The sequence below is a fragment of the Gigantopelta aegis genome, chromosome 4 (assembly GCF_016097555.1).
Source record: "Gigantopelta aegis isolate Gae_Host chromosome 4, Gae_host_genome, whole genome shotgun sequence".
Lineage (NCBI taxonomy): Eukaryota > Metazoa > Mollusca > Gastropoda > Neomphalida > Peltospiridae > Gigantopelta > Gigantopelta aegis.
The window spans coordinates 109,430,487-109,448,441 of record NC_054702.1 but is presented as its reverse complement, the minus strand read 5'-3'; the positions used below and the strand labels follow the sequence as shown (position 1 = coordinate 109,448,441).

The 17,955-nt window shown below is 36.7% G+C and overlaps 1 protein-coding gene across 2 annotated transcripts in view; it reads right to left on the bottom strand.

Moving 5' to 3' along the window:
- The window catches only part of LOC121371726 (pleckstrin homology domain-containing family H member 2-like), a 179,626-nt gene that overhangs the window by 68,725 nt on the left and 92,946 nt on the right, over nucleotides 1-17,955 (bottom strand). For both annotated transcript variants that reach the window (XM_041497826.1, XM_041497827.1), the window contains exons 10-22: nucleotides 16,232-16,397; nucleotides 12,619-12,758; nucleotides 11,006-11,203; nucleotides 10,522-10,591; nucleotides 9,896-9,984; nucleotides 9,250-9,330; nucleotides 8,223-8,390; nucleotides 7,530-7,638; nucleotides 5,757-5,869; nucleotides 4,593-4,769; nucleotides 3,272-3,492; nucleotides 1,781-1,958; nucleotides 638-793 (exon numbers count right to left, since the gene is read on the bottom strand). In XM_041497826.1, the coding sequence (XP_041353760.1) occupies nucleotides 638-793; nucleotides 1,781-1,958; nucleotides 3,272-3,492; nucleotides 4,593-4,769; nucleotides 5,757-5,869; nucleotides 7,530-7,638; nucleotides 8,223-8,390; nucleotides 9,250-9,330; nucleotides 9,896-9,984; nucleotides 10,522-10,591; nucleotides 11,006-11,203; nucleotides 12,619-12,758; nucleotides 16,232-16,397 (1,866 nt within the window). The remainder of the gene's footprint in view (nucleotides 1-637; nucleotides 794-1,780; nucleotides 1,959-3,271; nucleotides 3,493-4,592; nucleotides 4,770-5,756; nucleotides 5,870-7,529; nucleotides 7,639-8,222; nucleotides 8,391-9,249; nucleotides 9,331-9,895; nucleotides 9,985-10,521; nucleotides 10,592-11,005; nucleotides 11,204-12,618; nucleotides 12,759-16,231; nucleotides 16,398-17,955) is intronic.

The window sequence follows — 17,955 nt, the reverse complement described above, 5'->3', positions numbered from 1 at the left end:
GATTTTTAAAAAGCATACAACAGAAATTTCCCATTACAGGATGTTCAAAATATCTAATGCCATGCAAATCAGTGCTGTATTTTGAATTGCATCAATATACTTTCTATGTTTTTTAAAGAGCAGTTTAAAATATCTATTTTCAGTTGGCTATGTTTATAATTATACCTAGAGTAGTATTAACCTAATTCTAAACTGATTACTTAAGTTAATATGGTAAGCCATTCAGGACAATCCTCGGTCTAAGAAATGGCTAAGTAATTATACATCTACAAATTATACTGTGTATTACACATCTAGTAATAATACTGTGTATTACATATCAAGTAATTAAACTGTGTATTGCATATCCAGTAATTATACTGTGTATTACACATCAAATAATTATACTGTGTATTACACACCTAGTAATTATACTGTGTATTAAACATCTAGTAATTATACTGTGTATTACACATGTAGTAATTATACTGTGTATGACACATCTAGTAATTATACTGTGTTACACATCTAGTAATTATACTGTGTATGACACGTCTAGTAATTATACTGTGTGGTACACATCTAGTAATTATACTGTGTATGACACATCTAGTAATTATACTGTGTATGACACATCTGAAGAGACTGTAAGACTCACTTTGAGATGAATTTGCAGACAGTGCTCGACATCAGCCCCTCCGGGATCGTCGGTGAACAGATTGAAACCTGACTGGCTGCTGTCCCGCATCACCACCGTCTTGTGTAGCGAGTAGAGGAATTCCTCGACTGTTGTGGACCCATCGAAACTAACCACCTGTAACACAAACAGAAACGGCTTAACTCCTCTTACATTGTAGGCAGTAATATCGTAGACAAACCTCTATTAATTAAAGGTCTATTATCAGAGTTGCAAGTGCCATATTGTGTTGGTCATCCTCAACAGACTTTTTAATAAAATTAATTTTATCCTGCTACTAGATGAAATTATTTGTTTGTAACTTTTACAGGCATACTGGTATATTCTTTATACTTTAAATAAAAAATAACATTAATAAATACTTTTGAAGAAAAGCCAACATTATGTAATTTTGACAGAGACCCTTTAAATATTACAAAGTGTAGTAGAATAATCCCGAAAAATTAAGCCTGCTTTTGTAGAAAGAAAGAAATGTTTTACTGACATACAAGACATTTTAATTATTGGTATATGGCATTGGAAAAAACTTGCTACTGCAACTTCATGGGCCATGATTTTGTTATTGATTGGCAGCAAGGGATGTTTTATACATACCACTGTCTTTGTTACACCAGTTGTTGAGCACTGGCTGGAATGAGACATAGCCTAGTGGGCTCACCAACAGGGATCGGTCCTAGACTGACCACCCATTGCTAATTGCTTTACCACTGGGCTATATCCCACCTCCCCCACCCACTGCCTACCCCCACCCAAGTCTAATCCCCCTGTGTAATGCTATGAGTTACATGTCTGGAAGGTGTGGTTGAAGAAGTGGACTGGGATGCTAATAGGCTGGGATTGGTGGTAGGGATTTCATAACAACATGGACAGCCCCTATCCCCACCCCAGCCTAACCCTCACTCCAGCCTACACCCTCCCCCCCCCCCTCAGCCTGCCCCCCGCCCACCTGTGTAATGGTACGAGTTACTACCTGGTAGGTGTCATTGAGGAAGTGGACTCAGATAGTGATAGGCTGGCAGTGGTGGTAGGGATGTCGTACAACATGGACAATACCTCCCCCACCCCAGCCTACTCCCCACCTGTGTAATGCTGTGAGTTACATACCTGGTAGGTGTCGTTGAGGAAGTGGACTGGGATACTGATAGGCTGGGAGTGATGGTAGGGATGTCGTAACAACATGGACAGCACCTCCATCCGAGACGGTTTCGACTCCCGTACACCCTTAATAATGGTCCGCTCTAGAGCACGTTGACAGAAAATAGCATACTTCCCAGACTCACACCTTTTAAAAAGAACAAAAGTGATCAATAATGGCAATATACAATAATGATCATAATAACAGTAATGATAACATACAATAATCAATTAAGTGATCCAATAATACAGTGATGACAATTTCGAAAAAACTGAAGAACACATTTGTAAGTAATAATGACTGGATCTGGTGTTTTATATTAATAATTATTTTAACAGTAATTTTCACAATGTTGTTTTTTAATACCCCTAATACAGCTTGTTATTTCTTTGTAATAAAAGGCATAATGTGTTTAAATTTGGTTAAGTACAATGTCTAAAAGACGTGTGTTGGGAGTGGGGGGAAGGGTAGTGCAAACACCTATAATTACTTAGCAAAATTTATCAATTCATTGGTTGTGTGAGATGTGTCAACTTCCCCAGTTGAGCTCATTTCATCCAATTCCCTCCATTTCATGGTCCATTTGTTGGTGAGGTAGCTTGTATGTCTCAGTTCAGCTCCTGTTAGGGTCACCCAAGCTGGATTGGTTAAAGGGTAGAGGCTGGACTAAAATGGATCACTGTCTTGATGGATGATCTGGGCTAAACTACTTGTAGGGAGATGCCTAACCGCAGCTCAACACATATTCTCTCATATGACAGATAACAACAGAAACTTGAGAGATGGTGCTCAACTGTTGGAGACCCGCCAGGGTGGAAGAAGGAAGGAAATATTTTATTTAACAGCATACTCAACACATTTTATTTACGGTTATATGGCGTCGGACATATGGTTAAGGACCACACACAGATATTGAGAGAGGAAACCTGCTGTCGCCACTTCATGAGCTGATCTTTTCGACTATCAGCAAGGCCCTATGCCTTGAAAGGGTCCAAAACAAGCTACCAGGTCCAGAAGAAAGCAGTCTGACCTTCAGATGAACCCCTGAAGGAGAAACTATTCGGCCCCAAGGAAAAACTATAACACACAGCAGCATTTGTTCAAGCTACTGGGGTCCCTGTCTGAGCATTCCAAGAAGAAGAATCCAATTCCCTATATGGACCCCTCCTCCAAAATGATAAAGTTTGTTTTGTTTAATGAACCACTACAGATTTATTAATCATTGCTATTGGAACACTTGGTAATTTTGACTTGTGTCTTCAGAGAAAACACCTTAATTTTTTTCCATTATTAGCAAGGGATATTTTATATGAACTTTTCCACATAACAACACATACCACGGCCTTTGATATACCAGTCGTGGGTCACTGGAAAACCACAATCAGAGAGACAGTCCACCAAGGGTATTTGGACCAAAGTCAGCAAATTTGTAAAACATATAAAACTGGTGTTTGAGTTACCTGGAATCAGCATTTCTGTGAAGGTGGACCTTGAGGAGCCACATGATGGTCTGTTTGGGGAGGAAGAGGGACACACACAGCGCCATCAGCTGCCAGCCCTGAAGCATTACGTGGGGTTGTGGGTTGAGCTTGGAGTCGGACAGGTCCATTACCGATGAGGTGGGTGAGGTTGGGGAGCCATCACACAGGAACCACGAGTGTTTGCCACACAGCAGGAGGTTCTGTAAGACAGAACACAGAGACTCAAATAAAATAGACATATATTACTGAAAAATACACATGTAATTAACAAGCATTTTAACAGTACTGCTAAAGCAATACATGTCCCCTACCAGCCCCAACAAATTGTCTTATCTCCTATGTTCAAGGGCCATAACTCTGTGAAAAATTAGTAAATCGCCATAAAAGTCAATCTTGATGTGTAACAGTACATAACAAAGCTATATCCAAACAAAGTCCAGAAAACAAATGTTCTTATCTCCTAAGATTAGTAAGCTGCCATGAAAGTCAAACTTCATCTTTAACAGTACAGTGTAAAGCTATATGAAAATTTTCAGCTCAATATCTCTGTGAAAAAACAGACCAGTCTACTAGCAAAGGGGAAAGAAATACTATTTGTTTGAGGTCACGCTTAGTTTTAAAAAAAAAGTATTATAAAAAAATCCTGACCTCAAATGTGGTCATGTGATAAATAGAGGATAATTACAGTGGTTTGATGGTGTCTAATGTGGTCATGTGATAAATAGAGGATAATTACAGTGGTTTGATGGTGTCAAATGTGGTCATGTGATAAATAGAGGATAATTACAGTGGTTTGATGGTGTCAAATGTGGTCATGTGATAAATAGAGGATAATTACATGTTTTTTGTCAACTTGAGTGACGAGTGTGATATGATGGTGTCAAATATGTCATGTGATAAATAAACTTCACGAGATGAGATATAAATCATATTTGACGAGTGTGATAAAAACGAGATGAAATCATATTTGACAAAAAACATGAAATTTTCTATTTATTATATAACTTTTGGCAATCTACCTTTATTTTTAAAATGCCAGCAAAAAAATAGTTCCGGCTTTCTTAAAGTGAAGATAACACTTTCTCCAGTGACGATAACACATTTTAGAGTGAAATAGTGAAATGTTCACTCTAAAATGTGATATCATCACTGAGTGATAACACTTTTATTTTACTGATATTTTAAGATATTTAACTAAATGTTATATAATAAAACCTTTTACTTTTAGACTTTAGTTTAAAAAAAAAAATCAATGTAATTTATAACCTATTAACCGAAATGTTACAGAAGAAAGCCTCACCTGAACGGCTGTCTTGTGGTGTCCGGGGTGTCGGGATGTCTGTTTGATGAGCTGACAGTACAACTCGTTCTGCAGCTCCGGGTGCTCCAGACACGTGGACAGGATACTCTGGGCGAGGCTAACGTGGTAGTCGAGGGAGGGCGACTCTATCACAGTGTTGATGAACTGGTACACAGACTGAAACAATACAACAAAGTAGAAAGTGACACTCTATCACAGTGTTGATGAACTGGTACACAGATTGAAACAATACAACAGAGTTAATGAAAGTCACACTCTATCAAAGCGTTGATGAACTGGTACACAGACTGAAACAATACAAAAAAGTTAATGAAAGTCACACTCTATCACAGCGTTGATGAACTGGTACACAGACTGAAACAACAAAACAAAGTTAATAAAAGTCACAATGCATCATGGTGTCGATGACAATCAGTTATTTTTTCTACAAAGAACATTAACTAGGAATCAGTACTTGTATGAATGGTTTGATATTTAATTTTTCAAAATACTATTTAAAATAGTAAGTTGAGACAAAAATTATCTAAACAAGATCAAGATCGACCATAAAAAACAACAATAAAAACAAAAGAAAACCATGCTGGTAGTAAGGTGATAATGACAATAAAATATAATTGCATTTAGTTAGGATATCATGTGCTCTATAGGTAGTACTAAACCAAATAACTTCCGGCTGGGTCAAAGTTCGAGGTGCACCCAACTTTTGATAGAGAAGTGAACACCACAAGTCCTGTGATTGGTTATAAATGTGAGTGTGTTAGTTGTAAAAAAAATTAGTTTCATCTGGGCTAAAAAAGTATGCAATTTTATTTCATCTAGTACCACTGTGTCAAGTAGCCTTGTGCTTGGAACATGCATGGGGTACCTGTAAAAAAAAGTACTCAAATTTTGTGCGGAACTAGGGTAGTCATAGACGCTACCCGTTATCTCAGAAATGAGCAGCTTGACACCCACTTTTTTGTGATTCACTTTAAGGGTGAGGGGTGGTAGTATTTATATCCGTGGCGTCTATGTCGATTGATACGTTGCAGGTAGGAGTTTTAGCCATATATGTTACTATTGTCGTCTATGGGATTTGATTTGGTAGTATACACCCTTTAGTAGTCGTACAACTGTATTAAAAACCCCAAAGAGAGAACTCACCCGAAAGAGCTGAACAGCTTTGTCCTGCAAGTCTTGAGAAGGCAATGTGGTGATAGGTTTGGAGATCATTTCCTTCACATGCAGCAGGGTCGGGTGCTTCCACAAGACTGAGTCTACAACACAAAACAATTCCATTCCATTCAGAGTGTGTTCACAATGGGATATGTACACGTATACAGAACTTACACATGCATTAACTCTTTGCTTGCTGCTATAAAGACAGACAAGAGAGACCTACTCTGGCCCTTGCTAATGATAAAATTATGAAATGATCTTGGGTTCATTTCAGTGAGCTTAATTACTGGTCTAATAGTAGGGAAACACTGATACCGTAATAAACAGAGAAGTATTTTCCTGTTGGCGTGTTGATGGTGATCATCAATTCATTTAAAATAAACAGGGAAGTATGTCCTGTTGGCGTGTTGATGGTGATCATCAATTCATTTAAAATAAACAGGGAAGTATGTCCTGTTGGCGTGTTGATGGTGATCATCAATTCATTTAAAATAAACAGAGAAGTATGTCCTGTTGGCGTGTTGATGGTGATCATCAATTCATTTAAAATAAACAGAGAAGTATGTCCTGTTGGCGTGTTGATGGTGATCATCAATTCATTTAAAATAAACAGAGAAGTATGTCCTGTTGGCGTGTTGATGGTGATCATCAATTCATTTAAAATAAACAGAGAAGTATGTCCTGTTGGCGTGTTGATGGTGATCATCAATTCATTTAAAATAAACAGAGAAGTATGTCCTGTTGGCATATTGATGGTGATCATCAATTCATTTAAAATAAACAGAGAAGTATGTCCTGTTGGCGTGTTGATGGTGATCATCAATTCATTTAAAATAAACAGGGAAGTATGTCCTGTTGGCGTGTTGATGGTGATCATCAATTCATTTAAAATAAACAGAGAAGTATGTCCTGTTGGCATATTGATGGTGATCATCAATTCATTTAAAATAAACAGAGAAGTATGTCCTGTTGGCGTGTTGATGGAGATCATCAATTCATTTAAAATAAACAGAGAAGTATGTCCTGTTGGCGTGTTGATGGTGATCATCAATTCATTTAAAATAAACAGAGAAGTATGTCCTGTTGGCGTGTTGATGGTGATCATCAATTCATTTAAAATAAACAGAGAAGTATGTCCTGTTGGCATATTGATGGTGATCATCAATTCATTTAAAATAAACAGAGAAGTATGTCCTGTTGGCGTGTTGATGGTGATCATCAATTCATTTAAAATAAACAGAGAAGTATGTCCTGTTGGCATGTTGATGTTGATCATCAATTCATTTAAATATTTCCCATTATTACACACCCAATAGTCGACATAGTGTTTGTGCTGGGTGTCATTAAACATTCATTTATTCAGTCCTGCTGGCAGCAAGCAGAGCTAATGTGCATATTTAACTATTCTAAGATCAATTGCAGTCCTTCAAACCATTAGTTTGTATTGGATTAAAACTAGAACACTTTGGTTTTTTGCATAGCTTGTTTTATTCTTCAAGGCTTCAAATTAATTTTGTGGAGTGGCAAATTGTAATTTGGATTATGCATTACTAGCAACATTTGCCTCTTGTATCCTGTCAATTTCAAGCCTTTTCCATCCCTCTTAAAGTTCAACTTGCAATACAAATACAACAAAATAGCCAAAGAGCCACATACAGTCAAAATAAACTTAATAGTTGTTAGCATTATCCTGATACTTAATGCAGGCAAGAGAAGGTTAAACAATCAAAAGAAAACGTCTCCAATCTAAAAACTCACTTGGATCTCCATTTGCTTCCATCAGTTTAGACACAAGCTGTTCGTAATTTGTACCCACATTGCCTGCCCCACCACCTGTGGCTATCGTCAAGTGGTAGAGCCAGGAATCCTAGAGAAGCCAAGTAATGTTATAATGTATTTATTTAACATCAAATACTGATCACTATAGCGGCCTATATTAAATACACTGTTGTAGTTTCACAATAATTTTATTTATTAAGCCTATTAAGTTTGAAAAGTAGTGTCTAATCCATTTGTTTTTCAAAAGCAATATGTTAAGCCTATCAATGTTCCAAGCGAGTGAATCCAATATTACAGCATATTTGAATGAGTAAACATACCTACAGTATTCTTGTAACAGCACTTTACCAAATGTATTAAGTATTCATTTAGTAAAGACAATTTTTTTTTAATCATATTCTAATCAGCAATCTAACTTAATAATTAAACTGTTAGTTTCAAAATAAAATGATAAATGTTTCAGTTTCAAAATAAATTAATAAAAGGATTAATTGCATCAAATATTTAGGACTTGAGATGAGTCAGTGTAATATTGAAGTGATCATAAGGGAACTGTAATAATCAATTTCCAGTTTTGTATTAGAAGTACAGACTTTTTAAAATTACATAAAGATCTTGAAACAGAAGTTACAAAATTTTTGATTAAAGAACATCATTAAGTAAAAAACTGACTTTTTCCTGCTTAGTAGGAATAACGAGATAGGTTGGGCCCTGGCACGGTGGCCACACCGCGATCACGTGATGACTCTGTGACACCGAGTCGGAGTCGTCATCGCTGTCATAGGCACCATCGATGTCTTCTAGCTTGCAGTCTTGTAGAGTTATCTCCCCTACTTGAGTCTACAAAAAACAAAAAAAACAAAAAACTTAGAAAGGTCATTTGGCTGGCTATGGAAAGAAAGAAAGAAAGAAATGTTTTATTTAACGACGCACTCAACACATTTTATTTACGGTTATATGGCGTCAGACATATGGTTAAGGACCACACAGATTTTGAGAGGAAACCCGCTGTCGCCACTACATGGGCTACTCTTCCAATTAGCAGCAAGGGATCTTTTATTTGCACTTCCCACAGGCAGGATAGCACAAACCATGGCCTCTGTTGAACCAGTTATGGATCACTGGTCGGTGCAAGTGGTTTACACCTACCCATTGAGCCTTGCGGAGCACTCATTCAGGGTTTGGAGTCGGTATCTGGATTAAAAATCCCATGCCTCGACTGGGATCCGAACCCAGTACCTACCAGCCTGTAGACCGATGGCCTGCCACGACACCACCGAGGCCAGTCTTGGCTGGCTATGGAGTTACAACTATTATAATACAAATACAAATGTGTAAAACACAATGAAGTATATATTGTGAATGGGCACAATTCAAACATGCCATAACAGCATCTTAGCAGAAATAAAAATTACCATTTTGGTTTTGTATCGTGACGTCACTCTTCTCATCATGTACTAACTTGAAAGTCATGCAACATAACCAATAGGTAGAAACGGCTGTCTACCTCATAATGACCAAAACAATTACTTTATGAAAATTATCCTGTACTATCTAGGAACAGTTTTTCAAGCATAGCTTTTTAGCACTTTTCTATTAGTAGTAAATAACTATATAAAAATATTTGTTAATCAGTTTGTTGTTTCGTAGATAAACCAATTTAGTGAACACAACAATAAGCTTGCATAGAATTACTTACCTTGTCTGTTGGTGTTTTGTAATACAGGAAGTGTCGACTTAACAAAACACACCAATATCGTTTAGACGCTCCATTTTTAACCTTAAAACCAAACAATTACTTTATTACAGTGGCAATAAAACTGACATAAAATGTCATAAACAATTTCTAATGCTTTTTCATTCAACATTTACAGATATTATTCTAAGTGTCATAAGGAAAGCTAAGTCTAAAATTTAACTATGAGAACTCCATAAGACTGATGTGTTCCTAAAACATAATAGACGGGTATACTACTGTCTGTACAAGGAGCAAATCTCTAATAGCATTGCAGGTCTTATTGTAAATAATTAGTTTTCCAACTGCTAATATTTTAATATTTTAGAAATGTAAACGTTCAGTGGATTCTTATACTATCAAAACAATTAAAACATCATCAATATGAAATATTTATTACAACAGTTAAAGGTATTATTTCTATAAATTAGGTACAATTATTCAGTTAAAAAGAGCAATATCATGAACATTGCATTTTAAAGCTATCTTAGTGTTTAGTATAAAATGTTGTGTTTTTCCCACTCATATTCACTGAGTTATGAAATAGAGATCTTACTAAACTACCTTTAGTTTCGTAACTCATTGAACAAGTGCACAAACAAACTATCACCTTTGTTATCCAGCCTTTAACAACTGCCTTTGAGTCGACACTCTCAAGTAGGTGACTTGTAGCCTGTCTCTTTAAAACTCGGTTCAGCACTGCAAGAATAAAAATATTTTATGTAACAGAGAGAAAAAAAAATAATAATAATAATTTATAATTCAACAAAAAACCCCACACAACTTACATTTAAAGACCCCCACATTTTCAAAGCAGTATTATTTTAACTAGTAGCAAAGGGTTAGTATATATGTGTTCTAACTGATGTTATAAAGATCAAAATAATATTTTAAATTTAAACTGGCTATATTTCAAAATAACTGAGCAAGAAACCATTGTTTAATTTAAAACTTAATAAGCTACTGGTTCATCTATCTTTACCTAAGAGCCAGAATGGCATATCTTTTAACTTACATTCTTAATTTTTTACATGCACGTAAACCTTTATTTCAAAATTTAGCACCTGAATAATTTTAATCATAATTTACCCAAAATACAAGCAACAAATATTTACATCACAACTATCGCACATAACCAACCAACAAAATACTGATTTAAACATTACTGGTCCAACAGGTATGTTAAAAGAAATGTTTAAGACTATTTTATAAAAGATAACCTGCAGTAAGACTTACATCTCACCCATCTTTCAAGCTCTGCTGGGGAATTGGCTGTTAAATAATGAGTCTTCTTTGAATTAAATATCTGAAAAACAAATTATAAGTATTTACAAATATACTGCATTTTGCATTTAAAAAAATATTTGTTGCTGTTTTATAATTACGCATTTTCAGTTGTTATGTTATACAATGTTTGACTGTTAACACATCAAACAAGACTACCATTAAGGTGCATGATACGCCCATCAAAACTAGGTCATTGTGACCTATTTATAATATGCAACACAATGCCATCAAAAATTGTACTTGCAAGCCAGGTTTGATGATCCTATTTGAACTAATAAGGAAGATATGGCCCAGACAAGGATTTCTTTTAATGTGCAGTAGTCTTAAAAGTAGGTCGCAATGACCTAGTTATGGTATGCGAGACACCATCATCCCAAGTTGTCCTTGCATGCAAGGTTTGGAGCTCCTATATTGTTGTGTTAATGACGATTACCTCGAAAGTACATTCTGCCGAAGACTTGACAATCTTGGTCTGCTCGTCGAGCATGATGGATCCCTGAGGTTTGCGGAGGACATCGTGCTGAGACTTGTAGTAGAAGAGTTCGCCATTACGCAGGACAAACCACCTCCTCTTCCACGTCTTCACTTTACCACTCAGCTTGGACAGATAACCACACTTCTCTAAGGTATCCTGAAAACAGTGTTATGACAGTAAACGTCTTCACCTTACCACTCAGCTTTGACAGATAACCACACTTCTCTAAGGTATCCTGAAAACAGTGTTACAACAGTGAACGTCTTCACCTTACCACTCAGCTTTGACAGATAACCACACTTCTCTAAGGTATCCTGAAAACAGTGTTACAACAGTGAACATCTTCACCTTACCACTCAGCTTTGACAGATAACCACACTTCTCTAAGGTATCCTGAGATCATCTCTGAATGAAATTAGAATAACATAAAAGATAATTACATGTTTCTGACTATCCGATGTCAACACTAGAGTGAGTTAAAAGATAATTACATGTTTCCGACTATCCGATGTCAACACTAGAGTGAGTTAAAAGATTATTACATGTTTCCGACTATCCGATGTCAACATTAGAGTGAGTTAAAAGATAATTACATGTTTCCGGCTATCCAATGTCAACTCTAGAGTGAGATAAAAAGATAATTACATGTTTCCGACTATCCGATGTCAACACTAGAGTGAGATAAAAAGATAATTACATGTTTCTAATGTCAACACTAGAGTGAGATAAAAAGATAATTACATGTTTCTGACTATCCGATGTCAACACTAGAGTAAGTTAAAAGATTATTACATGTTTCCGGCTATCCGATGTCAACTTTAGAGTGAGATAAAAAGATAATTACATGTTTCTGACTATCCGATGTCAACACTAGAGTGAGATAAAAAGATAATTACATGTTTCTGACTATCCGATGTCAATACTAGAGTGAGATAAAAAGATAATTACATGTTTCTGACTATCCGATGTCAACACTAGAGTAAGTTAAAAGATTATTACATGTTTCCGGCTATCCGATGTCAACTTTAGAGTGAGATAAAAAGATAATTACATGTTTCTGACTATCCGATGTCAACACTAGAGTGAGATAAAAAGATAATTACATGTTTCTGACTATCCGATGTCAATACTAGAGTGAGATAAAAAGATAATTACATGTTTCTGACTATCCGATGTCAACACTAGAGTGAGATAAAAAGATAATTACATGTTTACGGCTATCCGATGTCAACTTTAGAGTGAGATAAAAAGATAATTACATGTTTCTGACTATCCGATGTCAACACTAGAGTGAGATAAAAAGAGAATTACATGTTTCTGACTATCCGATGTCAACACTAGAGTGAGATAAAAAGATAATTACATGTTTCCGGCTATCCGATGTCAACTTTAGAGTGAGATAAAAAGATAATTACATGTTTCTGACTATCCGATGTCAACACTAGAGAGAGATAAAAAGATAATTACATGTTTCCGGCTATCCAATGTCAACTCTAGAGTGAGATAAAAAGATAATTACATGTTTCTGACTATCCGATGTCAACACTAGAGTGAGATAAAAAGATAATTACATGTTTCTGACTATCCGATGCAAACTTGAGGAGTTTCTGCTCTGGCTCAGAGGTGTCGGAGTCGCTCTTACTGGAGACATCGTCCGGGGGAACGGCATAGTCACATGACACCTCGGACACAGTTGAATGACATGATGCACCTGTCAATCAAATTTCTTTATTAAGGTATCTAACAGTAACATTGTTACCATAGTTACAACCAAAATAAGTATAACAACCCATTATTCCTTCTGACTTTTTAAGTGTATCAGTTAATAAGGGCCATTTATAAGGGCAATTCAACAATTAATGTTCTAAAGGAAGGGGAATCAAGGGATGTCTTACAAAAATAGGGGATGGAAGGCTGTCTGTTAGGAGTTATGTAACATTTGCAAATGAAAAGTAAAATGCAGCCACCAGGTGGTGTCGTGGTTAAGCCATCGGACATAAGGCTGGTAGGTACTGAGTTCGCAGCCCGGTACCGGCTCCCACCCAGAGCGAGTTTTAACAACTCAATGGGTAGGTGTAAGACCACTACACCCTCTTCTTTCTCACTAACCACTAACAACTACCCTGTTATAAGTCGACCCCCCAAGATATAAAATAATTTTTGGGTGAAAAAAATTTGACTTATAGGCGAAGATATACGGTAACCCACTGTCCTGGAGAGACAGCCCAGATAACTGAGATGTGTTCCCAGGACAGTGTGCTTGAACCGTAATTGGATAGAAGCATGAAAATAAGTTGAAATGAAATGAAAATGCAGCTATTTATGGCAATTTGTTCCTAAAAGCATTTATGGTAAAAAAAAATGTAAAATCCAATAATTTTGTTCAAATTACATCACAGTGACAGAAAAGGTGGTGTTGCTAATGACTTTTACATAATTTTAAAGGGAGAGTAATCTTAGAATTGCAAAACAAAAATTGGCAGGGGGGTGGGGGGTGGGGGGCATATAAAAAATACCAGATTTTGCATTACATAACTGTTGAACAGCTCATTAAACTAATGCATCATGCAGTAATTTATTTACCACTGTAAAAACCTACTTTCTTAATGTGTTTACCATTCCACAAGATTACACTTAGTGTTTTGACATTCATGAATGCAAACTGGAAAAATCAGCACTCATTAACCACATGTTACTATAAGATAACGAGAAGTTTTGGACCATTAATCAGAATAACCAGTTTGTTTATCATCATATTGGGTAGATTTCTAAAACAATAATGTGAACTAATTAATAGCAGTAATTTCCAGGTTAAGAAATTTATTTAAGTAATGTCAAATCATGATAAATGATCATCTCTGTATATCTCTAATGTCTTTACAACCAATGTTTAGCTGCAACCAGTTTATAACAAGCATTCTGAGAGTCCTGCTAAAGCAAGAAATATCCTCAACCTGGCCCCGTGCTTATATACCTTAAAGTCTAGACTTTAATAAAGTCCAGACTTTAATGTCATAGCAATGTCATTCAAATAGCATTACGTTAAAGTCTGGACTTTATTAAAGGTAGGGTCAACTCAAACAAGAGCCGTATGTGTTGGAAAGATGCATACCCGGACCACCAACACATACTGACACTTTAGCAAATGAAAAACGCGTAATTTTAGAGTTAATAAAAAAACATGATTATTCCTGCTAACTGGGGGCAGCCATTTTGTTTCGTTTTTGTGACGTCCAGTGGGATAGCTTTGGGCGAAGTGACGTCAGCTCCTGACCAACTCCTGTATCTACAGTGTAAACAAAAGCAGTAATTTTCGACAAGGCACTTCTGTTTGATCAACCTGACTTGTAAAACAGCATAAATGACATAATAATAAACTATTTAACTAAATATATTTCAAGTTGCATTAATGGAACAAAATGGGGTTATAGTATTTTTCTCTGTTTAATAATCCAAAGTACAAATGTACACTATTAGGCCTATTGATATGCTACGTTGGAGCAAAAACGACAACCCACGATACCCAAGTGATAATTTTCTTTTCTTTGGGACTATGTAATTGGTCAGTTCTGTGGTTTTAGATGGAAAAGTCTACTTAATCAATAGTTTTACAGAACTATTTACAGTAATAAACCATGTCCATTACAATTTTAGGGCGACAGGTAATATTCCACAATACCGGTATGTATTTTTGTGTTTAGACAGCATCAATTAATTGGCTCGTCTGGTTACCAATCAAATACACACCTGCCAATCAGGAATCACAGGTAGAAGCAACTAACAGCATAGACCAATTAACTAAGAAAACACTCCGTGTATCATTTCAGTACGTAGGTTAATGCATGGGCAAAAGATTGTTAAATGTTTCGACTTGTTGTGTAGCCATTTTGATAATGGTATTTTATTTTATATTGAAAAATAATACATATATTGCTGGATATACTTATTGCTGGCTTACTGGGATGTGTATTATTACAGAACATTGCAATGTATGACTATTTATCATCCCGCAAAAACCAGGTAGATTGTGTTTCTCTAGTTCTAAGGCTCATTTCTGACGTGACGCGTTAAGTATTACGTAACCACCAGCTCGCCAGAGGGCGTACTCACTGAGATGGTACAAAATGGCTGCGCCCGTTATATATAAGAGCCGTCACATTTAACCGTTTTATTAATTAACTATACGATTATACGTGTTGATATTAAGCAATAATGTGCATTATATATTGTAGAACATGCATACCAGGCCAAATGCCTTAATTGTCCTCTCCTTTAAGGTCTAGACTTTAAGTTTTATAAGCACGGGCCCTGGTCTAACAAATGTTCATATCTCCCAAGTTCAAGGGAGATAACTGACAAAACCTATAGCATCCTCTGGTTGGACTGGTAGGGGACTAATATGCTAGTGAGCACTCACCTCGGACGGGTTTCTCCTTGTTTGACAGATGGTGACAAAACCTATAGCCTCCTCAGGTTGGACTGGTAGGGGACTAATATGCTAGTGAGCGCTCACCTCGGACGGGTTTCTCCTTGGTTGACAGATGGTGACAAAACCTATAGCATCCTCCGGTTGGACTGGTAGGGGACTAATATGCTAGTGAGCGCTCACCTCGGACGGGTTTCTCCTTGGTTGACAGATGGTGACAAAACCTATAGCATCCTCCGGTTGGACTGGTAGGGGACTAATATGCTAGTGAGCGCTCACCTCGGACGGGTTTCTCCTTGGTTGACAGATGGTGACAAAACCTATAGCATCCTCCGGTTGGACTGGTAGGGGACTAATATGCTAGTGAGCGCTCACCTCGGACGGGTTTCTCCTTGGTTGACAGATGGTGACAAAACCTATAGCATCCTCCGGTTGGACTGGTAGGGGACTAATATGCTAGTGAGCGCTCACCTCGGACTGGTTTCTCCTTGTTTGACAGATGGTGACAAAACCTATAGCATCCTCCGGTTGGACTGGTAGGGGACTAATATGCTAGTGAGTGCTCACCTCGGACGGGTTTCTCCTTGTTTGACAGATGGTGACAAAACCTATAGCATCCTCCGGTTGGACTGGTAGGGGACTAATATGCTAGTGAGTGCTCACCTCGGACGGGTTTCTCCTTGGTTGACAGATGGTGACAAAACCTATAGCATCCTCCAGTTGGACTGGTAGGGACTAATATGCTAGTGAGTGCTCACCTCGGACGGGTTTCTCCTTGGTTGAGCTGTCACCGACCACAGCTTGCGGTGGGTCACCACCAGTCTGGCTTGGAGGAACTATGGCAACAGGAATCTCCTCGTCATTTTCTGATGAATCCGACGATGAATCTTCCATGAACGGTGAACTACGGATTTGGGCAGCTTTCTAGAAAACAATAACATATTAGACATTACTCAGGGTTAGCAGTTGTCTCCTTCTTGGAAATTATGAGTTATGTCAATTTGGTACTCTAGATATAAAACGACAGTTATCTCATTTTACTCAGCCATAACTTATCATGTTGAAAAAAGCTCATTAAGGAGATTATTTGATAGCAGACACAAACATAAAGACAAGATGTGACCTGGTGAATCACTTATTGTTAACAGCTGTTATAATGGGCTCAGTGGACAGACCTGTGTGTTTCCATTCCAGTCAGTGCTCTGTGACAGATTATCAAAACATATCGTACGTCAGTGTTCATTAGTAGGCTAGCTCTAACCCTAATCATCACTAAACATAGCCACTTACTTTCCTCAAACAGCCTCATGGGTTCAAATATAACTGTGGTATGTGCTATCCTGATTGTGACAAAGTGCATATAAAACAGTCCATGATATATAACAATTTGATACTGTAAACCAGGGGGAAAATGTGCATAGAAATTTCATGTTGTTCACGCCCATCACAAGTCACAATATTCTTACACATACATTATTTTAACTACAGAGATACACTGCAGATACCAATGGTTGTTTGTAACATTTACATGTCTCAAATATCTCAACATAGATCTAAAAGCAGACATCTTAAATTATGTTAAATTATGTTACTCAGATGTAATTTTATTTATACACACAATGAGTTTCAAAACATCACAAATGTGCCTGCCTACTGTAATCTTGCCAACATTTGTGAAAATAAACCCAAAGATTAAATGATATTGGGAAAGCCTTCGGTGAAAAAGCCACCTAATCTTCCTGCTGATGATATTGCAATGTCGTGTCAGTTTATATAAATGTGTAAAAGTCATTACAGTTTGCTAGACTGCCCGTTTTTCAGATGGTTTCTGCTTGTGATTATGATTAATGGCTGTGTATGTGTATGAAGTCCTACATTCGATGGCTCTCGACCACGTTTTGTTGTCCAAGATAGTACCACTTCTTAAAGGATTATTTTTTAAAAATAGAATATTTCATTCTAAGAAAACTTATACTAACAATGGCAGTGAAATATTTTTTTTAAAACCCACCTCATCATGGATTTTGAAGATTTATCAAGTGAGTTATGGTAAACAGTTTGAACTACTTAGGTCACTAGGAAAACATGAAGAGACTGTTCTGAGTTTGTTACAATTGTAAGATATTTCCGAATAATAACAATGTTTTAGCAACTAAAATTAATATTAAATATATATACATATTAAATGTAGTTTCTTGTTTAGAATATCAGTGTCCATATATTAAAGGTGTTTCTTGTTTAGAATATCAGTGTCCATATATTAAAGGTGTTTCTTGTTTAGAATATCAGTGTCCATATATTAAAGGTGTTTCTTGTTATTCTAAATAGCACAATAATTTCATATGTAAGAAAAAATAGATATTAGGAAATGAAATGAAATTTGATCAATAGAACTCTTTCGCATTCCTATTGCGCATGCGCGTGAAGAGTAACTTCCCTTGCCAAATTAGATGGAATCCAGGCTGTATACAAATTGGGGGGG